General features: G+C 55.3%; 1 protein-coding gene across 4 annotated transcripts; it reads left to right on the top strand.

Moving 5' to 3' along the window:
• Nucleotides 1-124: 124 nt before the first annotated feature.
• On the top strand, nucleotides 125-23958 carry FLOT2 (flotillin 2). Of its 4 annotated transcripts, XM_082328557.1 has the most exons (13): nucleotides 125-196; nucleotides 638-761; nucleotides 841-1152; nucleotides 11529-11610; nucleotides 16330-16420; nucleotides 20857-20980; nucleotides 21415-21533; nucleotides 21956-22069; nucleotides 22162-22281; nucleotides 22717-22931; nucleotides 23127-23310; nucleotides 23475-23624; nucleotides 23804-23958. In XM_082328557.1, exons 2-13 carry the CDS (start codon nucleotides 665-667, stop codon nucleotides 23840-23842), a joined length of 1647 nt encoding a protein of 548 aa, XP_082184683.1. In that variant the 5' UTR covers nucleotides 125-196; nucleotides 638-664; the 3' UTR covers nucleotides 23843-23958. The 4 variants fall into 4 exon arrangements, with proteins under 4 accessions (XP_082184683.1, XP_082184686.1, XP_082184684.1 ...); XM_082328560.1 differs by lacking the exons at nucleotides 125-196; nucleotides 638-761; nucleotides 841-1152 and adding exons at nucleotides 2654-2730; nucleotides 14414-14482; XM_082328558.1 differs by lacking the exons at nucleotides 125-196; nucleotides 638-761; nucleotides 841-1152 and adding an exon at nucleotides 2654-2730.
• Nucleotides 23959-27950: the final 3992 nt, after the last annotated feature.

The following is a 27950-nucleotide window of genomic DNA, read 5'->3' as shown; positions in this document are numbered from 1 at the left end:
AGCGCCGGGCGCGGCCGCGGCCCCGGCCCCGGCCCCGGCCCCGCGCTCACCGCTGCCCGCTCTGCTCCACTCCACAGGGGGAAGCGGCGGCATCGGGGCGGCCACGGCGCTGGAGCTGGCCCGCTGCGGGGCCCGCGTCGTCCTGGCGGCCCGCAGCGTCCCGCGGGGGGAGGCCGCCGCCCGCCGCATCCGCACGGTGAGCGCCGCGGTACCGGGACAGCCCCGGGGCACCCTCGCGGGACACCCCCGGGCACCCCTATGGGACATCCGTGGACATCACATGGGCACCCCCAGGACACCCCCATGAGCACCTCCGGGAGACCCCCATGGCGCACCCCCAGGGAACCCCCGTGGGACACCCCCAGGGGCCCCCTTGGGAGACGCCAGGACACCCCAGAGCACTCCCGGGCACGGGCACCCTGCACCACGGGGGCTGTATAGGCACCCCCAGCCCAGGCCCGGGGCACCCCCACCCACCCCCAACACAGTGCAGCTCCAGGGCACCCTGCAGCCCCCTCACCCTGGGCCGGATCCAGCCCCCAGAGCATCCCCCCGGCCGGATCCAGCCCCCACCCCGGGCAGGGTGCCCCCACCCCAGGCCACCCCGGCCCTGCCCCAGCCTGCGCTGTGCCCGCAGGAGACAGGGAACGCGGAGGTGCGGTTCATGCAGCTGGACCTGGCCAGCCTGCGCTCAGTGCGAGCCTTCGCCAGCGCCTTCCTGCACCAGGAGCCCCACCTGCACCTCCTCATCAACAACGCGGGTGAGCACCCCGGGATCCCCCCGGTCCCCCCCTGCACCCCCTGGGGCACCCGCCGTGGGCTGCAGTGTCTCCTTTGCAGGGGTGAGCGTCGGGGGCACAACAGAGGACGGCTTCAGCCTCTCCTTCCAGGTGAACCACCTGGGCCATTTCCTGCTCACCCAGCTGCTGCTGGGGCGGCTGCAGAGCTGCGCGCCCAGCCGCGTGGTCATCGTTGCCTCCAGCGCCCACTGTGCCGGCCACCTGCACCCCGACACCCTGGGCCGCCCGCCCCCCGGGCTGCTGTCAACCTTCCAGGACTACTGCAACAGCAAGCTGGCCAACGTGCTGCACGCCCGCGAGCTGGCCACGCGCCTGCAGGGCACCCAGGTGACGTGCTACGCTGTGCACCCAGGTAGGGACCCGGCTCTGCAGCCTGTAGCTGGGGACGGCGGGACAGGGTGGGCTCACCGTCAGCATTTGTGCGGGGTGTTCTTTGCACGCGGCAGCCCTTTGTGCAGGGCATCCTCTGCACGGTGTGTGCTTTGCATGGAGCAACTCTGCACTCAGGGCTGCCTTTGCGTGGTGTGGTTTTTGCACGGTGCAGTCTTTGCACAGAGAATTCCTGCACGTGGAGCATCCCCTTGCACGAAGCGTCCTTTGCATGGCATCTCCCTTTGCACAGAGCGCCCGTTTGCATGGTGCAACCTTTGCACAGTGTCCATTTGCATGATGCACTTTTTGCACAGTGCGCCCTTGCCCCTGGGAAGGCCCTGGCGTGGCCACTTCAGTTTCTTGCAGCAGAGCAACTGGCTCCCGCGTGGGCCCTTCCCTGCCGGGGGCTGGGGTGCAACATGGCCGCTTCCCCTCGCCACAGGGTTCGTCAACACGGAACTCTTCCGCCATGCGCCACTCTGGCTGAAGCCGCTTTTCCTGCCACTGGCCTGGCTCTTCTTCCGTGACGCAGCTGAGGGTGCCCAGACCTCCCTGCACTGCGCCACACAGGAGGGCCTCGAGTGCTTCAGCGGCCGCTACTTCGCCAATTGCCGCCTGCAGGAGCCGTGGCCGCCGGCCCGCGATGACCGGCTGGCCCGGGCACTCTGGGAGGCCAGCGAGAAGCTGGTGGGGCTGGTGGGGGCCGGGGAGAGCCCCTCGCCAGCCCCTGCTGCTGTTGTACAATAAAAGTGATGGTGGGGAATGGGAGGGAGCCGCCTGTCAGCTCCTGTGCTGCTGCTGCCCCAGGGCGGGATGGGGGCAAAACGGAGCCGTCAGAGGGGGCAGAGCGTGGCCCGCACAGGGGCAGCCCCTGCAGCACAGCCGCAGCCCCGGGTTTTGGGAGGCAGTGGCCATGTTTGTGGGGCAGGCTGGGCCCCACCGCCTGCGGCACCGCGCGGTGTGCCCTGCGCAACAGGTGTGCACGCATGCTGTACGGTGCTGTGCACTGTCTCCTGCTTGCACGCACGCAGAAGCAATGCAGCGTGCCCCGCCTTTACACTTGCCGCAAAGCTGCTACCCTGCCAAGACACGCATACGCTGCCGTGCAGCGTGCCGTGCCTTGCACGCGCATGCACACGCTGCAGTACACGCACTTTCCGCCTTGCACGCGCTGCGGCGCAGAAGCCCCGCCCTGCAGTGCACGCGCCCTGCCTTGCACGCGCCGCAGCGCACACGCACGCCGTTTTGCACGCTCATGCACACGTTGCAGTGCGCAGGCGCGCGCCCCATGTTCCCGCGCGCGCGCGCCGACACGCGGCACCCAACATGGCGGCGGCGCGGACGGCTCGGCCCCGCCCTCGCGGAGCGGCGCGGCGCTGACCTTACCAACATGGCGGCGCCCGCGGGCCGCGCCGGCGACGCGCGGGGGCGGGGCGGGGCGGGGCGTTGTGGGAGCGGGCGGTTGTGGGAGCGGGCGGCGGGGCGGTGGCGGGCGGCGGTGTGGGCGCCATGGGCAACTGCCACACGGTGGGGCCCAACGAGGCGCTGGTGGTGTCAGGTACGGCCGGGGCCGCGCAGGGGCTGGGGGGGGGCCCTGAGGGAGCTGGGGGGTGTCTCTGGAATGGGGCCTGCTAGGAGGGGCCCCGGTGGGAACTGGGCTGTGAGGGGACCCTCAGGGGATGGAGGGGTCCCTGTCGTGGGATCTGGTGTTGGGGGGGGTCCCCTGTCCACAGAGGGGGCTTCGGGGCACTGAGGGGGGACCCTGCGATGGGGGACCCGGGGGGTTGCTCTGGGGAGGGTCCCTGTCGTGGAGGCAGTGGGGAGGGTCCCTGCCGTGGGGGGCCCTGGGAGGCGGTGGGGAAGGGGAGGCCCTGCAGTGCGGGGTCTGGGGGGGTGTCTGGGGGTACCTGCTGCAGGGTGCCCTGGGATTTGGGGGGGATCCCCTGAAGGAGCACTGGGATGCTGTGGGGGGAGGCCCTTCCCTGAGGGGACACTGAGGGGTCCCTGTCATGAGGGGACCTTGGGGTGCTGTTCAGGGGGGTCCTGCTGCGGGCGGGCACTGGGGGTGTCCCTGCCCCGGGGGGGCTGCGGGCAGCTCCCAGCTGTGCAGGCCCCGGGGCCCGGGGTGGGGTCACCACAGCGCAGAGAGCGGCAGGTGAGGCCGCGGTGCCAGCGGCACACCCCAGTGCTACTGCTGCTTTCAGACGATGTCAGGCACCAGCACTGGCAAGGCTGCCGGGCTCTGGGCCGCTGCCAACAGCCTTTGCCTTGGATTACCAAGAAGCCCCCCTGTTCCTGGGGAGCAGATTGTCTTTGCCGGGGAAGGGGAGCGGGGTGTGAGCATCCTGCTGGGGCAGAGAGGGCAGCTTGGGGCAGGGCACCGCGGGCCTGTCCCTGGGTTCCCTTCTCATCCATCATATCCTACTGCTGCTTCGTTACTAGCACGTCACCTGGCCTCTCAGTGGTGCTGGCACTGAACGCAGTCAATGCCCATCACATACGTGGAATGTTATCATCGAGTGAGCTGGTTGCTTAGGTTAGGGTTAAATAAACCAGCAGCGAAATCCCTTGTGTCTGATTCAACCTGTAGCTGCTTCAATACTCCACCGAAGCTCCAGAGTGCACTTTGGCGTAGACCAGGCTGCATGCGGACAGGACTTAATTACTGTTAAGTGATGTAACGGCTTGCTGTAAGGGCTGGATACGTCACTCTGTGTGAGAGGCTGGGGCCAAGCACAAGGTAATAACCAGGTTGGGAACAGATGCTTCTCACTTCATGTGCCCTCAATCATGTGACATCCTTTCTTTCAACACGGGACTCGTTTTGTGGCAAGCGCTGTGATGCTCAGACATAAATTCACCTGGGAGAAAATGCGTGTGAATGTCAAGGATGTGCTACGATCACAGCTCTGCTGTGCATGTGAAACTACGTTGTTATGTTTTTGGAGCCAAAGCCTCCAGTGGGCTGTGGCGCTTGCTGCTGGCTGCTCTATTATCAGTTCATCTCTCTTGGATAACAGACCTGTTATGGGAATTGCTGAGGAGATGCCAGAAGCAGGCAGCAGTTTGGGAAACAAATATGCCCGCTGTGGCGGCTGCGTCTAAGGAGTTACACCCACCAGCTGCCTGGAGCAGTAGTATTTCTTGCAGCTTTCCTGATCTTCTTTGAGCAGCTGCTGCACGTCTCTGCAGTTCCCATCTGGGATCTAGACCTGATGCTGTACTTCCCTCTGAAGGGACCCCCATCAAAATCAGCGCTGCTTGGTGAAATGCCACATCTGGCAGGAGGAATCAGGAAGCTGTGCTCCAGGTGTGCCGGGATGCCATTCAGTCCTAAAAGCTTGGTTTCACCTCTGTTCAGCTCTGAAGTTTACAAAACATGGCTTGCAGGATGAGCCAGCAGGAATTTGTGGCATCTGCTTGCAGTTCCAAGCATTATGCTTCCCGTAGCCGGGAGCAGTGAGCCAAGGACGCTCCTCGATGTACGGCCATGTTCTGGGAAGGGAGCGTAAATCACGCCAGGCTCTGCGAGTCAGAATTGGGTTCGGTGCTGCCACCAGACCTGGCTTTCCTCTATCACTGCCCAACGTGGTCTGAAAATGCTTGCTGTCTCCTGAGAGCATGGTCCCTGAGCTCCAGGGGCAGCCTGAGAAGTTGTGGGAGCTCTGCAGAGCCCCACAGCTCCTCTGTGCTTACATGCAGAGTGAATGCCAGGGCACTAGTGGGAGGCGTGTAACTACAAGCAGTTGTAGTTCCAGGAACTTGAGCCATGTCTCTCCGGGGAAAAGCAGAGAGGACCTTGGGGGCCAGCATTTATTTGCGTGATATTAGGTTGGATTTGGGGAGAGAGGGGGAAAGGAAGAATGAACCAACAGCAAATAATACTAAAAGCAGGCTTTTGGCTTGCAATCTCGAATTGTCATACAATTGTTATTTCAAAGACTTCACTTTGCAGGAAGGCACCTCCAAATCATGAAGCTGACTGGGAAGTTTTTATTGTAAATTTAGCCTGTGCTTCTTGAAGGAATTTTGGTCACATGCCTCCCCTGGCATATGTTTTTTTTCTGAGGAGTGGTGTTCTTTCTTTTCACTTTCTTGTGAGACACTTGAGTTCCTCCAGTGCTCAAGGAGCAGCTGCCTATGCCTTGGGAACGTCTGTGTGCGCAGGAGCTTCGTACCCTTATTTGGGAAGCTGCTTCGTGGGCACGGGTCAGCTCTGCCGGCACTCACCACCTTCCCTGGTTGAGCAACACCGATCTCCTTCTAAGAAACTGCACTTGGTTAGCCAATCTGTCCGTGAAATGTAGAGCCCAGGCTTTGTAAGAATGCTCCACAAAGAGCTACGGAGACGATGGTGGTCTCTCTGGAATGTGGGTCTAACTTGGCTGGAGGGTAGCGGTGGTGGGAACCTCCCGGTGAGGTTTGGTGCAAGCTCTGAGGAGGCTTTGGCAGGCGCCTGGCCTGTCACTGAGTCCTCTCCAAGCGCAGCTGGAGCCAGTCGAGTTTTCAGGGAGATACACCAAGTACCTCTTCATCCTGATGTCCGAATGTTCCCACCAGCTAAATAGGTTGTCTCAGATGCATAATGCTGGTTTTGGGTTACAGCCTTGTTGAACTCGGCTTTCGTGGCTAAGGATCCATCCGCTAATTTTGAAATACAATGCTATAATATTTCTGCAGAGTCTCATAATAAGGACTTGTAATTTATAATAGCCCTGCTCATCCTGCAGTTCCCCATAAGTACATGGTGTTGCCTGAATCTCTATAGTTGGGGCATTTTCCTTCAGGCTGATGACGGCTGCAGGGTGGCACCACACAGCAATGGTCCAGCAGCTTCAAGGTGAGCACCTGGAGATACATGACAGGAGAAGGCTGGCACAGCCCACCGTGTTTCTGCGTCTGAACAAACTGCTGTTTCAGCAAAAGTTCAGGATGTGAAAGCAGGAAAAAAATTCAGGGGAGTTGCACCCTGGTCAAACTAGCTTTATTTCCAAGGAGAACGCTGAAACAAATACGTTGCTCGAAAACAACCAACGCCTATTTGCTGAGTATGAGCCATGCCCAGCTAATCTGACTTCCCTCTCAGGTGGGTTAGCACTCCAGGGGATGAGGAGAAGCAGCAAATACTGTACACCTTGCCTTTCCTAAGGCTTGTTACACTCTTATGATTTCTCAGAGGTCAGCGGGACGGAGAAATACTGTCCAGCTCAGTTTCTCAAACTTTAGTACAGCACCCTTTGGGGCTCCTTGATCTCTTTCAAAGTAAAAGAAGAGCTAGCAGTTAATTCCATTTCCTTCTGCACACCAGCCGTCAGGGGTAGTTAACCCTTCCAGAGCTGCTCTCACATCCTGTTACTGCATCCTTCTTATTCCTGCAAAAGGAACTGGTCGTGACTTTGAGCCAATGTGACTGTGCTTTTTTTATGGTACTTCTCTAAGTTTTGAAAGCCCGAAATAAAGGCTTCTTGAGGCTCTGCAAGCCCTTCCTGCAAGATGCCTACAGTCCACAATGCAAGGAGGAACTGGTTTCTCAGATACTCTAAAATTAATATGAAACTGCCTGGAAAACCATTGCCAGGGAACTTGACAGTGGCTCACTGTTCAGCTGAAAGGATTTATCAAGTAAGTTCCTTGTTTTGGCTTGGATAATGGAATCGAGAATGTGCTTATTGAATTTGCAGACGGTACTGAGCTGGGAATGGATTCGAGAGCTTTGAAGAGCTGGATTAGAATCAAAATGAACTCAACAGATTGACCAAATGGTCTGAAAGAAATACGATGCAGTTCAGTAAGGAGAAATGCAGAGAACTACGCTTAGGTGAGAACAGTCGATGGCATGAAAATGGAATGGGAGGAGAAGGTCCAGGCTGTGTCCTGCAGAAAGACGTGGTGAGCAGCAAGAGCCATCTGAGACCTAACGCTTGTGGTGGGGCTGATGGCATCGGGGTTGTCCCTCCACTTCCAGCTACAGGCCTATGTGATGCTGGCTAGCTGCAGTTCCCATTCTTCAGCCTCAAAAGCAATGAGTTTGTGGGAAGGAGTAGGAAGCTTCAGCTGGTTCTCACGTGACGTTTTGCCCTTGTCTGCATTTGTGCCTTTGGAGCCGGAGTTCAAAACTGTTCCCCAGGGTTGAGATCAAGGTATTCTACCTCACACCAGGCAAGCTGTGCAGAAAACTTCTAGTGGCACCAATTGTCATCTGCCAGGTTTAGCTGAGTGCTCCTGCAAAGTTAGGCTCTTCGTTTTGGCAGGCCAAAAATCTTTCCTGGCGGTCGGTTTCATGCTGCTTGTGATGCTCAGTGGTTGCAGTCCGGAGTGCAGCATTGCAGCTTGTCTCAAGCTGTAGCATCAGATTGCCGGTGCTCAATACAGCTATTCACCACTTCCACAGAAGGCAACTGATGCAGCTCCTCTGTGGTATTCTCTTCTCGGGGGGTAGTTCCTCAGCTTTTTGCAGGTTGTGGGGCTCAAGGTTTCCCTTGTCAGGTGCTCGGTAAATCTCCAAGACTTGCAAATTACTCTTCAGAAAGCATAGCAGGAGAAAAAGGTGGACAGAATAGCCTCGGGCCTTTCCTTTTGGTTTCCAAGAGGAATTCTGGGCTATTATCTCTGTAGTTTTGTTGTGTAATTTCATTGTGGTTTGTCTTCTCTGACTTTCTCTTTACAAAATGAGTTAAACTAAACATGTTTTTTTAAACTCGCTCTGTAGCATTGATACCCATAGCTTAAAATGAGTCATTTTTGATATAGATTACATCCAAAACAAGCTAGCCAGCATAATCTGCTATTGTCTGCTGTAGTGACCATCAAAGGATTTTATGGATTCAACTCGGAACCCTGCATCTTTTAAAATTAATTTTTGTTAACCTTGTTCCATTTCTGCATGTGGACAAAGCCTAATTTATATGCACAGTAGGGCCTAAGAATCCAGACGCTGACTTTAGTCTAGACCCTGCTTTATTACGTGAGTTTCTTTCTGTATGCCTTTGCCTTTTTCTCTCCTCTCCATTATGTCTTTTGTCAGCAACTGTTCTTAATGATCAGGTTTTTTCCTTGTCCTTCTGCACTTGCTTGCTAGCACCCCATGACATTTCCCAGCACAGGGCTGTTTTTCTAACAAACCCAGCTTCTATCCAACTGGACCAAGCCGTTTATTCCCAGCTTGGGCAGTGGGTCCTCCTGGTTGAGGAGACTCCGGCACCAGATTGCCCTGAACTGAGGCGTGAAGGTGGCAGCTCTTTCTGTGCAGGTGAAGGCACCAGCATCTGCTCTGTTCTTGTGTTGAGCCTGCAACAGTCTCTGGGAAGGAATATAGTTATCGAGTTATTGTAGTAGCCTGCTTACTGCAGCCCGTTTACCACAACCTGATTTCTGTATGCTTGTTGCTTCCTGCCAGAATACAAGCTCATTGCCTCGAGTTACCTCAGGAGAGCAGACAACACAGAGCTTGTTCACAACCTCAAATTGTCCCGGCTTTGATGTTTTGAGCCCTGTGTTCCTGTAAGGGTTGGGGCTCCTATTCTTCCTTGTGTGCCGTCCATCAGGGCAGCAGCTTCCTGCATCTGCTGAGAGCTCCATTTATCTACAAACTCCCAAGCGATTAATCTCATTTCATAAAAAAAAAAAAACAAAACAAACAAACAAACAAACCCAAAAACCACAAAACAAAAAAAAAAAACCCAGACGATGTGCTTTCTCCTAGCTCTGGGAATTCTTGCTTGAACATGGGACCCCTTTGTTTGGGAAGAGGCCAAGCTAGATGGCAGCTTCCCGGCTATGAATCCTCCGTTTGTAGTGTGCCGGGCCGCCAGACACTGCCCCGGAAGAGGCACGGTGGATGTTTGTGGAAGTGATGGCCAAGCGGCTGTGAGACCCAGGCTGCTAGAACAGTGGGCGTATTATAGCTGGAAAAGGCAATTTCTCTGCCAAATCTCATTGTGCAAGAGGGTTTATTCTTGAGCCTTGCAAAGCTTTTGCTTTGTTGGTTCCTTTTTGACTTGCTCTCTGAGACTTGGGAAAGAGGCTGCAGGACTGCAATGGAAAATGAGCGTTCATCTCATCTGACTTGCGTTACCAGGACAGAGCTCTGCTGCACTCAGACGTCTGGCTTGCATGAAAGCAACCAGCTGGCATCCTGCTCCTGTTTAATGTGTTAGTTTTCCTCATTTTTTCTTATGCTTTGAACATTTTTTGACATGTAATCCAGCTTAGTAAACTGTGCTGTGCAGCAATGTTGTGTAGTGCTGGGAAGCAAGCGTGGGGCTCGCTCTGGGTGTGACCCTAAATAAGGTATTTCCTTGCATTGCCTGCAGAAGGAAAGAAACATCTGTGTGCATAGGCACATTCTGGTAACAACGGTGGGTTTAGGTTGCAGAGTTTTCTCAGAACATGATTATGAAATGATTACCAGAGGTTTGGTAAAGACCGCCTAGACCCTGTGAAATAAAATACCTTTCCATGTGGAGCTGCTTTTCCTGACTGCCAGGAACACCTCCCTTCCTGTTCTTGGAAAACAAGAGCCTGGCTAAGAGGCTGAGCTAACCAGGCTGATGTCGTCCAAGAAACGTTAAAAGCTGTTGTGGTTAATATGCTGCAGGATATTGTATCATCAGCTTCTGTAACTCCTTGCCTGGCTGAAATAGCCTTCCAGCTACAGGAAGAAGCTATCCAGAGGCTGTCTCGGAGGTGACGGGAGAATATTCCTCTAGGCTGTGGAGCACAGGAGACCTGAAAAAGTGTGTAAATCTGTCTCCCATTTGTGTTTGCTCCTACTGAAATTGGAGGGTAAAGAATAGTAGATGGGGGCTGATCTGCGGGTTTATCAACCATTGCATGGAAGTCAGCGAAGCAGGTGGTATCTTTAGCTGATAGCGGAAGATGGCCAAACACTTGAGGATGGGGAGGACAGAGTCCCCTCCTGTGGTCCAGAGGGCCCTGCTGGCACGCTGGCCTGGATGCGTGCTGCCTTTGCTTCTTCATTTTGACCTATTGCAGCAAACGTAATAATTGTCATTTCTCTTGAAAGGGCTGTTGTTCTGTGGCTGCCGTCTGCTGCCTTCATAGTTCTCCCTTTCCCCTCCCACAGTGTGAAGCTCCCGCAGCGCTGCAGCCATGCTGTTTTCCCTGCATGCCTGCTCTTCCTCTGCGCTGGCTCTGTCTTGCCTGCATGGATATGTCCCACGGGGCTGAAACTGTCTCTTGCTCTGTTGGTACAGCGCTTGCCTTGCTGAGGCCCTCAGGCGGTGCTGTAATAAGTGTGATTATGGATAACAGACTAGGGAGGGACTGCTGGCTTGATCTGCCTGAGAGATGGCAGCTTGAAGCCCTGGTCCAAGCTGGGGAGCTGCAGAGCTCCTCCCTTGCCAGGCATGAAACCTCGGGCTGGTCGCTGGCAGGGTGCTCTCTTGGAAGGTATCAGGCGTCTTAGTCCTTGAATCAAAGCTGTGAAAAATCCAGACAGTGCCTTCTGGTTTCGCTGGGGTCAAATCTTAAATGTGTCCAAGAAGTTCTAGGGGCTGCCCGAACTCTGGATGCAGCCAGTTCTGTGATGGACCGTGAAAGCCTCAGGAACCGCAGTACTTGTGTGAGCCAGAACTAGGAGATGTTTGGGGGGAGCTCAAGGGTTCTCCCCTCCTCCAATGCTGACCTGCTAGATTTTTGATGGGCTTAAGGGTGGTTTGCAGTGTGGGTGAGGGAAAGGAGAAGGATTTCTTACATGGCTTTCCATGACGGAGCTGGTGCATCACAGTTAAAGACACTGAAACATGCTTACAACGATTCTATTTGCTAAAAATGCTTAAACTGCTTAACAAAACTAAAATAAAACCCTGGTTTGAAATACATTCGCTTTCTGTGTGTTATTGTTCGTCACACTGAATTATTACAAATACTATTTTCCAATTTTATAAGACAATTCCAAAAAAAAGGCTGCCTTTGGAAAATTGCCCTGTGAAGCACGTGGAGGTGAGGAGAGCATTGGGTTTCCTGGTGGCCGGCTGTGTTATGGCCGACTGAAGGGTGTTCCAGGGCTGCTCTGGATCTTGGAAAGAGTTTTTTGTGTCCGTTATTTACCAGACACTGCAAGCGTGCTTGGATTCTTCTGGGTCATGTTGCAGAGCTTGGCTTGGTAGCACCTGTTGCTGTAACATGGCCAAGCGAAAGTGCTTCCCCTGCTCCGAGGGGCTGGGGGAACCGATGACCCCCTAGGATGCCCCTTTCTCAGCACCCAGGGACTGGGCAGGCTTGTTGTGAAGTTGTTCTGCTCGTGACTTGCTCTGGGTGCAGGTTTTTTTCCTGGCTGAGAGCAACGCGCGTGTGTGTAACCCCTACATCCCTGTGCTTTCTGCTGTGCTGCAGGTGGCTGTTGTGGCTCTGATGTAAAGCAGTATGTGTACGGAGGCTGGGCCTGGGCTTGGTGGTGCATTACTGACACCCAAAGGTAAGGAGACCCCTGTTGTTTGTGGTTTTGGAGTATGAGTTAGGCAAAGCCATCCCAGTGGGGCTGTCAGCAGTATCTTTAGGAACACTGGGCGCTGCGTATGAAATTATGGATGAGGATCAGCCCAACCCCCTGCCTTTGGCTGTGACCAGCTCCTGGTCCTTCAAAGGAAGGCTGCCTTGTGTACAGCATTGCAAGTAGCTGGATGGAGCAACACATACTCTGTGTCATGCCTTGAAGCGTGGGGAGCGTAGGGTCGCTCACAACCGCACAGCTTCTGGCTGTCCTTTGCTTTGAGTGATGGGGCCGAGGTTGTCCAGGGCCCTGCAGGAGATAACTCTGTTGTTTCAGGCTTACCTGACAGTAAATGATGATCGATGATGTGCAAAATAAAATCACAGGATGGGGGAGTTCTGTGCTGACTAATTTTGTGGGGACAGCTGGGTGTCACAGTGCAAAAGACAACAAAAAAAAGAAATCCCATCCTTTCAGATGAAGTACTTTTCAAATGGCCTCTCTGTCCACACCTCTCCTCAAACCCAAGGCAGTCAGATTGGGTTTTTTTTTTCTCCTTTTTGGTTGTTTTTGAGTTACCTAAACCCACCAAGCTGAGAGGGCCGTAGCCTGGCTGGTCAGTGTGTTTCTTCCTGTGCTGGGGAAGGCGAGAGCCCTGCTCTCCTCTGCTGCCTTTGCAGTGCTCCTCAGCTACAAGACTCTCACAGAGATGCTGGGCAGCGGGGCCACCGGGCTGTCTCATCCATGAGTTCACAAGAGGAGCTGAGTTCTGCCCAGTATGGCCCAAACCCTCACCCAGAAACAAACACGTTTGTGGCATGCAGTGGGCCAGTGCCCCCTCCTGCTCCTCAAGTCTCTTTTTCTAAAGATGTGCTGACTGCTGTCACCTTGGGAGCGGACTATGTTCCTATTTAAAACCACAGGATTTCCTTTCTCTCCCTTTCCTCAGTTGTGGATTTTGCTTGCTGCTTCTTACCATGCTGGTCTCTGAACTAACGTGCTGTGATAGTGCTGCTGTCCTGCTAACGTAGCTCTTCGTCTTTAGGATCTGTGGGAATATTACTCTCTCCTAACACCTTTCTCATGCTCACCAATGCAGGTTTCCTCTGCCTGTGTAAAAAATAATAGGGAAAAAGGATAAAGACATGACTTTTGGGTTCTTGCATTGAGTGGCGGCCAGAGGTTGTAGTTAACCCTTACTGCCTGATCTTGCCACCTCTTTTCCCTGTTCACGTGTTGCCATGAGCAGACAAAGTGAGCATGTTACTGCCCTCGCTCTGCAGATGATACACTACCGTAGCTGCTGTTCACCTGGGGGTCAGGCAGCTTGCCTTGTTCGAAGGGGTCCTGGCTGCTGCTGGCAACTGACTCACGACAGCTCTCAAGTCCTCTCCCAGGTGGCTGGTACTCGGGATTTCTACGAGAGCCTACCATAGTGCTCCGGCTGCATGAAGAGGTCTCAGCTAACACCTGCTGCTTTAGCCCGGGCTCTCCAGTGGTGCTCGTACGAGGTGGGAGGTGAAGGAAAGTCCCAGCTTGTGGGCTCAGTGCTTAAGAACTGTGTTTGATCCAGACAAGCTTCATTCCCGAATTGTGAGGCATCTCATTGGGAGAACTGTTGATTTGAACAAATGGTTTCTGCTCCTTCTCTTGTTGTGTGAGAAGCCCAGAGGACAGTGCAGGACCTTGACCTGCCGTGTGCAGGAGATAACAGATGTATTCAGGAGGCTGTTATTAAGTTAAGCAAAGGCTGAATCCAGGGCCAGGAACTGCTTGCCAGGAATGAGCTGTCATATGATAGAGGTCTGTGCATTTTTTAGCAAATGGGGCTCGGACAGGACTGCCAACACCCAAACAAATCTTTTACTTTAAGATCTATACCCCCGGTTCATGCCATGGGATATGGGGCTTAATTCTCCTTTTGAGAACAGAGCCTTTCCTAAATACCATAAGCCATACCACACATGGAGCCTACTGCATCCACATGAAGAGTGAGGCAGATTTCCTCCTCTGAAATTAGGACATCTTTTCTGGAACTGCCAGTGCTGAAAGCAAGAGAGACAGCAGCACTTGTGTTGCTGTCAGCGGTATCCCACCAGGTACCACTAACCTGGGAACAAAAGGAACAGTTAGAGCTGGCAGGGTGCTGGGCTCTTATCCTGCTGCAACCTTGAGGACTGGAAAAAAAAGAAAAAATATCCTGTCCGTGTTTAAGGGTCAGAAATAAAAGCAGTGAGAGAGGCAGCTCGGTCTTAGATGCCTCTGGGGGAACGAAATGGTATTATTCAGCTTCTCAGGACAGCCCTTGGAAGCACCTTCTCTCATCAATGCCTTAGCCAGGGGTGGGTAGCCAAGTCCCTAGCATTTCCATTTTTCTGGCCCTTCTTAAATTTGGCATAGAAGCATCTAAATTATTACGAAAAGGAATTTTCTGTGTGTGAAAATTACTCCAACAGATAATTCCAGCTGATTCTAGGATGGCAGTCTGGATGGGATACACAGTTCAGTTTCGTCTGCGGTGACTTAGGGGACGCAGGGTGGAGACAAGCCCCCAGCCTGTTCAGCCTCATTAAAAAGAGCAGCTGGATGCTGTAAACCCCTTGCTGTGACGAGGGAAGCTGGTCTGGCCCAGCGTTACAGAGCCCTGGGAGCGGACGGTGGGAGAAAGGCAAACTGAACAGGGAAAAGCCGAAACCTCAAAGTCTCGTCTGTCCTTTGCAATGAGTGTCTTACTCTCTGATAACCGCTTTGTATATTTGCTGTCCTACCCTTATTCCTTGCTGCTCAGACTGTCTTTGGAGGTTATGACCATCCTCTGTCGCTGTGAGAATATTGAGACGTCGGAGGGGGTCCCACTGTACGTAACAGGGGTTGCACAGGTAATAATCCACCAGCTTCCTAACATCATGTCTAACTGTTTATCCCTCTGTTCTGAGCAGCAGCAACAGCAGCAGCAGCAGCAGGATAACATAAAAACTAATGGTTTTCTAATGGGACAGTTGAAATCTCAATACCCTCCTCCCCCTTCTCCGGCACTTGCCCTGGGGCGCACTCCACGGTTTATAGGTAATGAAGACAGATGCAAATTCCAAATTCAGCACCTTCTGATAATGCTGCAGACATTTGCTCCCGCTGTAACCCTTTCCTCAACAGCACTGTTTCCATTGTGTGCTTGGTGGAGAGCAGAAGGGCATGTGCTTTTGTGTGGAGCCACAAGCAGGCCAGATTGGGTTTTGTACAGGATTTGGGGCAGGTGGGAAACCAGGTTTTGTGCCGTTTCAAAAGGAAACCTGTACACGTATGGGGAAATTGCAACTGTATCTGGCTCTGCAGTTTTTGATATGGGTTTCCATTTAGCCCTTCTTCCTCCGCATGGAGACTGTGCTCATTTTGGATGTTGTCATGTTTGAAAGTACAGCACAGAGACCTTGAATGAGTTTCAACACACAGGACTAGCGTTTGCACTGTGAGCAGTTATGAACCAGTGTAACAGTAATTACCAAACATCCCTGTGACTTCCTGGCTAAGAAGCAGCACGGTATTGAAATTAAATTCAAAGTATAGATTAGGTCTTCAGAAGGCTAAAGTCCCGCACTAGCTGATTAAAGCTGTGAAAACATATGGCAAAAAAATGCCTGTGCACGTCCTGGACAGTGAGATCTGTTTTATCAGCTCCCGGCTTGCGTGCCAGTTTAATTAGGACAGTGGCCAAGGCAGGCATGAACTTGTGGAGATGTGTTTGGCACCTCCAGCCAATCCTGGAGCGACTCAGTGCGCACGCAGCAGCCCAGCACAGCCCCTTCATGGTTCAGATGTTGGACCTAATGTTTGCTGACACAAGCTCTCTGCCCTGTGGCTCCCTGTCCTGACTCCCAACGCCTTCCCGGCTTGTTATGGCTGACACGAGACCCAGGCTTTGCTTCCTGAAGCAGAACCTGCCACGGCCAAGCATGTCTCTTGTTTTACCAAATCATGACTTGCAGATTGCCAGGTCTGTCCAAAGTACCTCGAGCCCACCTTGGGTGACTTAAGAAAGCTCTGGAGCTGCAGGATCTGTTCCTGGATGCCTGATACTATATAGGCATGGCCCTAAAGAGCTGGAGATTCACTTCTGTCTACCTTTGGGTTGCGGGGCACAGGAAAAATCAAGGGAGAGGTGAACCAGATCAGGGGGTAGGTCTGTGTTAATGCTAACCCAGCGAGGGGCAAAGGCAGGGCTGCTTCTTGCAGCATCAGCGCCAGGTTTTGCCAAGCACCAGGGTTTGTGCGGGGTGGGCAGGAGCATCCCGGGTCTATGCTGTGCTTTTAAACCAGTGACACCAGCCAGCAAGAGCATGTGCTGCCCCAGCATTGGGCAGCATGGAACAGTGAGCCTCTGATGGAGGGCCCTTTGGGGACCCAAAGCTGCTAGCTTCTGGCCAGCTTGCTAGCCCAGCAGAAGGGAAAGGGTCACGGCATCGTTTCCAGTCTGGCTCCCAGCCTTTCTCTGCTGATAAATTGCCTTTAAGCGTTACCTGAAAATCTGTTTCTTGGCCAAAGTGACTTGTCTGTGTCTGGTCACAGATGCAGTCCCTTGGCTGCATACTGCGCCTGTCTTACATTACCTGTGATGAGTGCGACAGGTAGCCCGGGGCAGGAGATGCGAGGCGAAGAGCTGAGTGTGTGTTACCTGGAAACGTGCAAATATTTTACGTTTTTTGGCAGGATTTCCCTAGAGATAATGACGTTACAGCCCAGGTGTGAGGACGTAGAGACGGCGGAGGGGGTAGCTTTAACTGTCACAGGTGTGGCACAGGTACAGTAACTCCAAAAACCATCATTTCAGGAATGCATGTCTCTAACTTACATCTGGTTTTCCCCCTTAAGAGGTTACTGTTGTCCAGGAACAGAAGCCAACTGCTCTGAAACAAATTCTTGTACAAAACCACACTGTCCTTGTTGGTTCAAACACACTACAGCATGTTCCATGTTGTGAAGGGGGTTGTCACCTCTCCTCCTCTCCCCAGAATCATTCCTTTTTCTGGTGTCTCATTTGTCCATGTGGCAAATGAGGTGTGTGTGGGTGACTTGATCTGTTTGTGAAACGCTGATGGACTGCAGTGCCCTTGGAGCTGTGTGTGACCCTGCAGGACTGAGCCGTTCACTCCTGAGATGGTATCGAGCATTACGTTGCTTTGGATTATTATTATTAGCACGCGGACCTTGTAATTCTTCATGGTGAGTTAAACCTTAAAGAAAGAACTTGGTCCCTCCAGGCACTAAAATTTGTGTATAAAATTTTTGGCTTGAATTGAATTTTGATCCTCTCGAGCCTCCTTTATACGTGAAAACCAGCTCTTGCTGCTTGTGATAGCACACTTAAACACCTGCATTTCTTAGACGCTGAGGTCTGCTGCCCTGATACAGTCTGTCCTTGTGACCACGTCCTGCCTTGGGGAGGAAGCTGGGAAGAAAATATTGTTAGCTTTTGACTGAATTTGGCTCCTCGAATAGGCAGCTGGATGCTTTGATTGAAAATTGCTCCTGACAGCTCATTCTGGGTGTATAAAACCAAGGTAGCGGTTCTCAGAGTGCGCACAAGGCTGTGGTCACTGTGTGTCCAAGGCATGTCCAGGTCTGCTGTTGCAGGAGAGGTGACTGCCACGTTCCCTGCAGTGAGCAGTGGAGCCAAGGGGAGCTGCTGAGTGATGCAGCGATGTGACCAAAATCCCACGTGTCAAAAGGCTCCCCCCAGGGAAGAGCACCATGGCTGTTGCAGCCCTTTTAAGACCAAGCGCTTGACAGAGTTCCCCCAGTGCTTTCCAGAGGAGTGGATTCCTCCCTAGGTTCATTGGTTTGCTCTGAACTGACGTTGCAGAGGAGCTGCGTGCTGCGTCTGTGCATAACTGAGGATATGAATTCAGCCAGGAGCAGTTTCTGGATTGTTGCGCATGGCAGAAGGGCTGGGCACAACTGTGACTCAACAGCGGATAATCCATCGCCCTGCTGCTGTTGGGGAACATGGCTACGTGCAAGAGCACCAGCACAGGAGCCAGCATCTTGGGCTCATCCTGGCTCTAACTGGTGTGAACCAGCATCCTTGTTTTCAATTTTTCAGTTCTTTATATCCGTTTAGCTGCTAATGTGCCACATAACCACAGTGGTCTTTGCATGGTTGGCAAAATGCATGCACCCATGTCTCCCCTCACACATATTTCATAAATCTGTAGGCTTTTCCTTCTGTACTTGGAAAAGGTATTTCTGTGAAGTCAGCATTCCTTTTTGACCTAGTTTTGGGACATCCTTCCGTTGCCTGAAAAATGATCTAGGCTGGGCGGTGCATGGTAGCAGAAGGCTGGATCACCAGGTGCCTTGATTTAAAAATGCAGCTCCCAATTCATGTAATTCATGTTATTCTCTCTTCTCACTGTTCATTTTCTTCACTGTCCATTAATTTTAAAGGTTTAGGGTTGTGAGATGCAAGGAATTGCTACGCAGAAAGCAGGCTTGAGGCAGTTGGGGACGTGCATAGCAGAGGTTACCTTAATTTTGCAGTACTTTTGAGGCAAACATTTTTCTTTTAAGAGCTTGTGCAAAAAAGGAAAAAAGCAAACAAAGTATTGCTAGAGAAACACCTTTTGAAATGTTTGCTGTAATACTAGAAGTGCTTAATGTGCATAGGGATGCTCTTCTTTTTTTGAAGAGAGTTGTAATGAGTACTCACCAGTAGCCTCCTTCCTGTGTTGGCTGGGTGCTTGGGGTGCGCTGGGATGCTGCTGCCTTAGGCCACGCTGGGCTTCGTATCCTTCCATACCATTTTCCTGAGCCTCAAGCTAATTGGATTGTCTCTGCTCGCCCCTCGCTGTGATTGCAGCTGGCTGGAGCTGGGTGCGGCAGTATCAGTCCTCCAGATGGGATTGTTTTATAGAGGCTCTCTGATTTCCTGCCAGTTAAACTCTCTCTCTGATGTGAATGACATTTGAAGAAGCACCAAGTGTCGCAGTGCCCGGTCTGAAATACTGGAAACAAGCTGAGCGTAAATTGCTTGACTCTATGTTGTTTTGTGCAACCTTTGTCTTGTAGGTTGACATCCATATTGAGCGGAGAGCCAGGCTCGTTCAGGCTCTCCAGGGTTTACTGGCATGGGCAGGCTGCTGGCTGGCTTTATTCACAGAAGCTGAATCATTCCTTGCTCCTGTTAAGTACCGCAGGGACTCTCTTACCGAACATCCCGCTCCGTGCTCTGACTGTCCTCTCCGTAGCTCCCAAAGGTGGGGATTGTTTAGAGAGGTGGAATTGCTGGCAGATGCACACCATAAACGTTCCTGCTGAGCCTAATTGCTTTTGGTATTTGCAAAAACCTCCTGTTTGCTGCGAGATGAGCCTTGTGCAGGGCCACGGTCCCGGGTGCAGCTGCATAAGCAGCTCTCCCAACTCCCCCTTGTGTAGAAAGCGCACACTGCTGGCCCAGGGTGCAGGGACAAGAAACCGCTGTGGCCTGGCCCCATAAGGAGCCCAGAGGTCTTGGGGAGAAAGCAGAAGAGGATTGCCATGGTTGCCCGAGATTCAGTTTGGCATTTTGACTGGGAGACCTAGCCTGAGAAGCAAAGGTAGGAAATAGGCTCAGCCCAGGTTGGTGTTTCTTCACGTTACTAGGGGCAGCTGAGTCTTGGTCAGCTCGCTGCGTCTAACATGGTCCACCTCCACCCCCTTAGGTGGCCGGTCCCAGTTGTCCTGCTCTCTGGCAGTGCTGGGGCCAGGTGCTGCTGTTCGGCTCCACAGGTTAGGTTGTGGGATTGTTTCTGACTCGCTGGCTATCGGACCAGGCTTTCTCAAGAAATAGTTGTGTTGCTTTTGCCAGCAGTTTGACCCTGAAAAGCGGTCTTGTAGGTGGCAGGATGAGGTCTGTAGATTGTTAACTCATCAAGAGCATGTGTTGGGACCCTTGGAGGGCCCCTGTGCTGCACCTGAAGCTTCGGAGGTCTCTGAGCCAGGACCGTGCTTGCATCGTAGGTAGCAGCAGGCGCAGCCAGGGCCCATGGGGCAGGACACAGGGTGCCACCGGCATCTCATGGGACAGGAGGCACTGCCCAGCCCAGATGTCTCCATGAGAGGGTGCTGTGGGACCCGCTCAGCGCCCAGAGGCGCTGGTGTGCCCCTGCTCCCTTCTCTTGTGCTGTGAGACACACAGACGTCCACGTGTCCAGGCTTTGCCTGAGCCCTCAGACCATACCTGGCCACCAGGAGCTGTCACCTTGGTGAGTTTTAGCTCCTCATAGCTGGATCCTATAGAGCTCCATGAGCACACATCTCCACTGCCTAACATACTCCACAGGGATTTTTAACCCACTTTGCCTTTAAAAAGCAGCCCCATGACCAGCAGGACCATCTTAAGACCCTGGCTTGTCTGAGCCTGGGGATGTTTTTACATCTGGCTCTGACTGTGGGAGGTGAAAGCAGCGCTGGGGTGGCTGTGTCCCACCTCTGGGGATCGTTACCAGACTGACCGTGTGGAGGAGGACAACCAGGTCCTGGCCGCAGCACATTGGGGTCACTGCAAAGGGCAGCTGGGAGCTCCCAGCCACAAGCAGGACAAACCAGTGTGCTACGGGCATCTTGTCTCATCTCTCCTTGCAGGGAACACCGAATGGAGCCCCTGTTCCCAGGCTGCTCCTTGGGCATTTCAGACTCTTCCTTGTTCTCTGTCCTTCCTCTGTCAGAAAAATTATTTCTAGTGAAGGAGGAGGAAGAGAAAGGTAATGAAATGGTTTTTGGCCGGGGGTAGTCATAGAAAGCCCTCTCCTCCTAGGTCTAGTATTGGTGCAGTGGCTGAACTGGTAGTTCAGGGCTCTTTGGTAGAGTTTTCATCAGGTGGGACTTGTAGGGCCAGGTTCTGTCCCCACATCACCCAGTGGCCACTGCTGCAGGATAGATGGCTGCAGGGAGCACCTCTCCATGCTGAGCTGCAGTCAGGGTTTGGAGAGGTGTCTGCCCCGGATGCTGGGGCTGCTGTGTGCACCTGCAGCAGGGCTCTCCCCAGCAGCAGTGAGACGGGGCTCTCTTGCTGATCCGGTGGCCTGGCTCAGCGTGGTGACAGCTCAGCATGGTCCCTTGGAGCACTAGTAGCACAGGGGCCTGGCAGCCTGGTGGTGGTACTGCTGCTTCTGCTGCTGCTGCTGCTGTTGCTGTTGGGTGCCTGTCCCTCTTCGGACAGGTGCCTTCAGTCCCTTTGGTTTTGTCTCCTGTCTCTAGGTGAAGATAATGACCGAGAAGGAGCTGCTGGCTGTGGCCTGTGAGCAGTTCTTGGGGAAGAATGTGCAAGATGTGAAGAACGTGGTCCTTCAGACGCTGGAGGGGCATCTGCGCTCCATCCTAGGTGCGGAGGGGCTCATGCTCTTGAAGGCATCTTGAGTAGCTTTGTTCCTTCTCTGCTGGCTGGTCCCAGCGGCATTGCTGCCACCACAGCAGCCACAACGGGTGCTTCCTCTGCTGACTGTAGAGGTGCCATCTTAGGTTGTTCCTCCCCTACAGTAGCTCCTGCTGTGTGGTTGGGTGTTGTGATAAATGAGTTTTCAGTGCCTGCAGTAAGAGACGTCTGAGTCCCCGCGGGCTACAGGTAGCACATGTGTGTGGTGGTTGTGCTTGTGAGACTGAGATGTTGGTGGACACTGCAAGGCCTGGACAGAGGATTATGCCCTTGTGCCCAGACCTGAAGAGATTAGGGGCAACGAGGGTGTTGCTGAGCTTAGATCCACACTGTTGTGTGTTACCTGTTCCACATAAAATGCTTCGCCTTCCTTCCCTCTGCAGGTACCCTGACAGTGGAGCAGATCTACCAGGACAGGGATCAGTTTGCCAAGCTGGTGCGGGAGGTGGCAGCTCCCGACGTGGGTCGCATGGGTATTGAGATCCTGAGCTTCACCATCAAGGTACACCCAGCCATAGGGCGCTGCGCTATGGGGCACCCAGCTGCGCTGCAGAAGCAGCACAACAGGGCCTGGCCCTGGCTCCTCTGCTGCAGCTGGCTGAAAGGCTCCGGCTGACACCCTGCCTCACCCCTCACAGAGTTTCCATGTATCCAGGCAGCTAGGCAAAGAGCACCCGGTAGCTGCCTCTGTAAACACAGCTTGTGGAAAGAGCTTGCTGATAACTGAGCCTCCAGGGAGTCAGAGGGAAGATGACGGAAGAGCCCGCCTCTCCCTGTCATGCCTGTTTCTGTTTGGCAGCAGGCTGACATGGCTCATTCTGACCCTGACCTAACTGCACAAGTGGTTGCTCTGAGCTTCAACAGGAAGGGAGCAAGATGGAGTCACTCGTTTGAAGTGGTTGTGACTTATCTTCCCCTCTCCAGGATGTCTATGATAAAGTGGATTACCTGAGCTCCCTGGGAAAGACTCAGACTGCAGCTGTCCGAAGGGATGCAGACATCGGTGTGGCAGAAGCTGAGCGAGATGCTGGCATTCGGGTGAGTCTGGAGACGTGCTGGGCTTCCCCAGAGCAGCCTGTTTTGCTCCAGCTGCACACCCTGGAGCTCTGCTTTCTTTTTCCTCTCTGCAGGAGGCAGAGTGCAAGAAAGAAATGCTGGATGTCAAGTTCATGGCAGATACCAAAATAGCAGATTCCAGACGGGCTTTTGAATTGCAGAAAGCTGCCTTCAATGAGGAGGTCAACATTAAGGTGAGAAGTATCCCACAGCCCACCGCTGTTCGTTGGCTGGTTCATGATGGTATTGGTAGCTCTGGGACTTGCCAGCTTCCTCCTCTTGCATGTGTTAGGAGAGCTGGAGGTGGAGAACCCAGGCTTCTGTGTCACAGTGTGAGCTCCTTGCAACAGATTCCTCTCCTGTTTGCAACAGTTAGGTGGGAGTAGGAGGAGGTGGAAGGATGGGGAGGGTCATCTAAGCTGAACCCAGAGCTGGTTCAGCTCAAGTACTTTGGGAAGAGTGCACAGGGAAGGACAGCAAGTGCAGCTCTGAGGATAGGGATGTCAGCTCTGGGTGGAGGTTTGGTCCAGAGCAGGAGCCACGTCTGTTTTCAGGGCCTGCAAGGGTCCTTACGTCTGTGCATAGGAGATCATGGTCAAGACCCCTCTTCTCTTCTCTCCCATGTGCAGACTGCGGAAGCCCAGCTGGCCTACGAGCTCCAGAGCGCCCGGGAGCAGCAGAAGATCCGCCAGGAGGAAATTGAAATTGAGGTGGTGCAGCGCAAGAAGCAGATTGATGTTGAAGAGAAGGAGATCATCCGGATGGAGAAGGAGCTGATAGCTACTGTGAAGCGGCCAGCTGAGGCTGAAGCCTACCGTATCCAGCAGATCGCAGAAGGCGAGAAGTGAGTGAGCCCATGGCCTGGTCCAGCCCTGAGCCTGGATCAGGGTGAGGTGGAAGCAAAGTGCAGTGGGTGCTGCACTGAGACCCAGCTCATGGGCTCTCTGTGGGGCAGGCACGTGGCTGATGGAGGGAGGGAAGCAGTGCTGGGTACACTGCAGGGATCTGGGCTGCTGGAGGGTTGGGTTTCCCTTTCCAGGGTGAAGCAAGTCCTCATTGCTCAGGCAGAGGCAGAAAAGATCCGCAAGATTGGAGAAGCGGAGGCCTTTGTGATTGAGGCCATCGGGATGGCAGAGGCTGAGAGGATGAAGCTGAAGGCTGAAGCACTCCAGCAGTATGGAGAAGCTGCCCAGCTGGCTCTAGTGCTGGATGCGCTGCCTGAGGTGAGGAGGGAGCAACTTTCCCCTGCTCTGCGCAAGTGGTGGGGAGTTCCCAGGCTGGGCCAGGTCTCCTGGGGGTACAGAGAGGCCCCACGGGCTTGGCCAGCAGGCTGGTGAGCAGGTCCTTGGCTCTCTGCTCATCCCACCCTGCTTCTCTGCCTCTCCAGATCGCTGCCAAAGTGGCTGCTCCCCTCTCCAAAGTGGACGAGATCGTTATTCTCAGTGGAGAGAGCAGCAACACAACATCCGAGGTGAACCGTCTGCTGGCCGAGATCCCTGCCTCTGTGCGTGCCATCACTGGTGTGGATCTCACAAAGGTGAGCTGGGCACCAGCAGCTGGCAATTCCTGCGGCTCTTAGGGCACAAGGACTTGCCTGAAAACTTTCAGACTCCTAGGGAGCCTCTCCTTCCCCAGCCCTGCCCCACCTCAGAGTGCAGGCAGCTCCCTGCCTCCCCTTCCTCCAGCCCTAACAGCTTCTCTCTTCCCCTCCTGCAGATTCCCCTGATCCAGAAAGCCACTGGGGCCCAGGCATGAGGCTGGCCAACCCAAAGCTAGTGAAGATTCACTCCCTGTTATGCACTCAGACATCAACTGCCTTCAACACGTGGGAATTCCTTTTATATCAAATACAATTGGAGTTTCATTTTTAAGCTCTGGTGCCTTATTTTGTAGGGCCAGAAAGATGCATGTCCAATCAGCTGCTCTTTTTATTACAAAGGGTGTGAGGGGATTTGTTTTGTAACTAACTGTATATTGTATCAGGCCAGGGTTTGGATCTGATCCCCAGTTGCCACTGGCAGCTTGTCTGGTGTTGCAATCCCAGTGCCTTGCTGTTCTCTGTCCTCGGGCGGCCGCCCAGAGCTCGGAGCAGAGGCTTGGCAGGATGCGGAGCATGGGGCGTGGAGCTGTAGGAAGAGAACAGCCAGGACCACCTCCCCTGGGCTCTCTGCCCTCCCACAGTGACCCTCCTGGGTGCTGCCTGGCCCCTGCCTCTGCCCACAAGCTGGTTTTGTGGCTGGCTTTCCCTGTCTGAGTGTCTCGCCCACAGGGACCCTGCAGTGCCAGCAGTCCTGCCAGGCTGGGCTTCCCGGAGGCGGCAGTCGCAGCCCTGGGAGGGTGACAATCAGGCACTGCCAGTGGGTGCTCCCGTGCTTCCTTCCCTCAGGGAAGGTTCCTCCTGGGATCTGGAGGTGGGAGAGCGTGCGGGGCTGATGGAGCGTTAGTGGAGGGAGCCCAGCTCAGCCCTGCTCTGAGCTGGGCTTGGTGAGGTCCCACCACCAGGAATGCCAAAAAGCAGCGCTGTGCCAAAGCCACCCCGAGGCGACACCTCCGATGCTGCGGTCCCCGAGTGCCGTGGTACATCTCGCCCCTGACAGCTCCTGAAGCCACGGGCCAGAGGGACGCAGGGGACCAGGCAGGGCGCTGCGGCGGGGACAGGCTCCTCCAGCACCACGGCCTGTACAGCGGGCCAGGGAGCAGCACTCCTGGGGCTGGTGCTGCAGCCATGAGGCTGTGACAAGCAGCTGTGCTGGCCGGGGGATGCCCTGGTGGGCAGTGCAGAAGCCCCTACCTCCCTCAGTCCCCCTGCCTCTTATGGCCAGTGGCTTTGCTGCCCTCAGTGACAATGTGAAAGAGGTTGTCCCCTCTGTGTGTCCCATACACCCCACAGTGCCACCAGAGCCCTGTGCCAGCCCAGGCCCCTTCCCCGCCTGTCTTGTCGCCTGTGCTCAGTGTGGCTGTAGCAGCCAAACCCACATGTGAAGCCAGCCTGGCGCTGCTGTGGGGTGGCAACCTGCCTGGGCACCACAGGGTGCTGGGGATCCCTCCACTGGTTCCTTCACCCCTTCTGCCCTCCTGGCAGTGTCCCTGGTGCTGGCCAGTCCCTTTGCCAGGAGTGACTCACTGCGGGGCAGGTGGGTGCTGCGGGGCTGGCGGCACCCCATCCCCCTCCCTGCCGCCAGGGTGGGGGGAGGACTGGCCTTATCAGCCCCCAGCTTGTGCTTGTGCTGCGGGGCCGCCGGCACAGATCTGGCACTTGCTGGCGGGCGTGCTGGGCGAGGCGCCCTATCTGCATGTGCGTGTGCATGCCTGTGTCCCTGCGACTGTCACTGCTGTACGATAATAAAGCTTTGTCACCACCTGCCTTGGCTCTCGTCCTGTGCCTTCTGTGCCCATCTCCCCAGCCATGGCATCCCCGGGCCGTGCCAGAGCCGGTGCTCGACCGGCTGTGGCGTGGGCTGGCTGGGGGCTGCTGACCGGAGCGGTCAGGTGTTCCCGCTGGGATGGGGGAACAGGGGGTGCATGGAAGTGAGGTCCCAGCTCATGCTGCTCCTGCAAAGTTCCTGGGAGCTCGTGGCCTCCCCGTGGCCACTGTGTCCCCATGGGCTCCTTGCCCCATCCCCGGGGCAGCTCCTGGCCAGCCCTAGGTAGGGGTAAAGCCTTGTCCTGCTCCCACATGTGTGAGTATGGAGCCAGGAGCCACCAAGGGTGGCTGGTGAGCTCCAGCTGCATCGCCCTCGTTAACCCAGGAGCTGATCACCGTGGGGGCACCCCAGGGCTCAGAGCAGGACTGACGTGGGCCGAAGGCTCGCTCTGTCCCAGCAGCTCGTGCTACCACCATCTCCCCCTGCTCTGCTGCCGGCCCTGAGCAGCCCTGTGCCCTTGCCCTGCTGCCAGAGCCCCCTGCACCCCGTGGGGGCCAGGCAACACCCATGTCCCATGGCACCCCGTGGGCCTGGTATCCCCGTCCCCACGCACCCTTCCCTGCACAGGGGGACAGCAGGGTGGCTCTGGGGGTACCTGTCCTTGTGAGCAGGAGCAGTGACAGCCAGCAATGGGGCTGCACTCCCCTCCCCGGGGCAAAGTCAGTTCCCTCATGCCCTCAGGACCCTCTGTGTCCCCGGGCAGGGGCTCGGGCAAGACAAAGGGCCCCATCCCACGAGCCCCACAGCAGGGTGGTCCTGCAGATATGCCGGGTGGGGGACAGCTCATCAGCCCCTGTCGGCTCCTTATCTGCAGCCAGACATGCTGCTGTGGAGCAGCACAGCTGGCGGGAGGGCTGTAGTACCCAGGGGTCCCCACGCCAGCTCCACGGTGCCAGCCTTGGGGGTGCTCAGGCCCCCTCTGCCCCACGCAGTGCAGTGGGGTGCAGCAGGGTGCAGGGCCATGGGGCAGGGCTGCACCCACGTGCTGTGGGTGCTGAGCAGGCGCAGGGGCCAGCCCGGATGGGGATAGTCCCATGGGGCTCACCTGGGGCTGGCAGGGCTTGGGGGACTCTTGGGGACACTTCGCCTGTGTCCCTGCTCGAGGTGCTGGGGTGCCTGTGCCACAGTATGGGGAGCACTACAGGCCCCCCAGGACACCTCTGGGTCACAGCAGGGGCCAAAGACAGGAGGGGATGGTCCCTTGCAGCCCTCAAGTCTTGGCACCCTCGTGCCTGGGGACAGGCTGGTGCCAGGGCTTGACCTTGTGCCACCTCCTGCCAGTGTCTGGCCAGGCTGGGGGGGAGTGTGGGTGATGCTGCCCCTGTTCCTGTCACCCAGAGGTGACAGCAGGTCTGGGGACACCTCGCATGGCAGGGCAGGGTCCCCGATAGCTGGACGCTGCTGCTTATCAGGGCCCCCGCACAGACAGTCCTGGCGGGGGATTATCACCTCCCTGCAGGCGGCTTCCAGGAATGCCGATGTGTCCTGGCGCAAACAACCAGGCGCAATGGCATAGCGCTTGCTGTGGGATGCAGCCCTGTGGGGACAGACAGGGCTGGGGACATGTGTGGCTGGGGGACATGTATGACCAGGGTCATGCACAGGCAGATGACACTCATGGCCAGGGGCTGCAGCCATTTGGGGACACACGTGGCCAAGGGACAAGTATGACCAGGGTCAGGCGCAATGAGGTGACACAGCCCCCTTGGGGTCACACATGGCCGGGGGCATGTCCTTTGGGGACACACAGCTGGGGGATACATCCCTCCAGGGGATGCATCCCTCTGGGGGGGGGCACATGCAGGCAGGGGACATGTACTCCCAGAAGAAATGTCCCTGCAGGCTAAGGGGGAACATCTTTTTTTTTGGGGGGGGGGGACACTGCTAGGGGACATGTCCCTCAGGGGAGCATATATGGCCAGGGGACACAGCACTTTGGAGGCCACCCACCCCAGGAGGACACAGCCTCCCTACACCCACATGCATCTACGTCATCTGGGGGTGCCTGTGCAGGGTGACCCCCTGCACCCACATGTCCCCCCACCACCACCCTGGGCCCCAACCCCGTGGGGCTGCCACCCTGCCACCTCCAAAGCCCTTGTCCAGCAACTGGGAACCAGTTTGCAATGGGTAGCTCCCAGTTTGGATTCCCCCCACCTACAGGGAGGGACCAACCTGGTGACCACAGGGGCCAAGGCAGGAGGACAGGGGGCTTGCACAAACCCCTCGTCCCCAAGCCCCCCATGGGCTGGGCTATGCCAGGCTGGGGGGAGCTGCTTGGGGCTGTGCCCCCCCAGGCATGAAGGGGTTAAGGGGCCCCATCCAGCTGTGCAGTGCAGATGTGAGATATGCAGATGAGGCAGAGCAGGTTTTATAAGGCGGGTGCAGACCCAGCACCCCACAAAGCCCCAATGCCACCCCGATAGGTAGGTGCCACC

The sequence above is a fragment of the Platalea leucorodia genome (genome assembly GCF_965183815.1).
Source record: "Platalea leucorodia genome assembly, chromosome: 16".
NCBI classification, from domain to species: Eukaryota; Metazoa; Chordata; class Aves; order Pelecaniformes; family Threskiornithidae; genus Platalea; species Platalea leucorodia.
The sequence above is the reverse complement of the archived record's forward strand: the minus strand, read 5'-3'. Positions and strand labels throughout refer to the sequence as shown.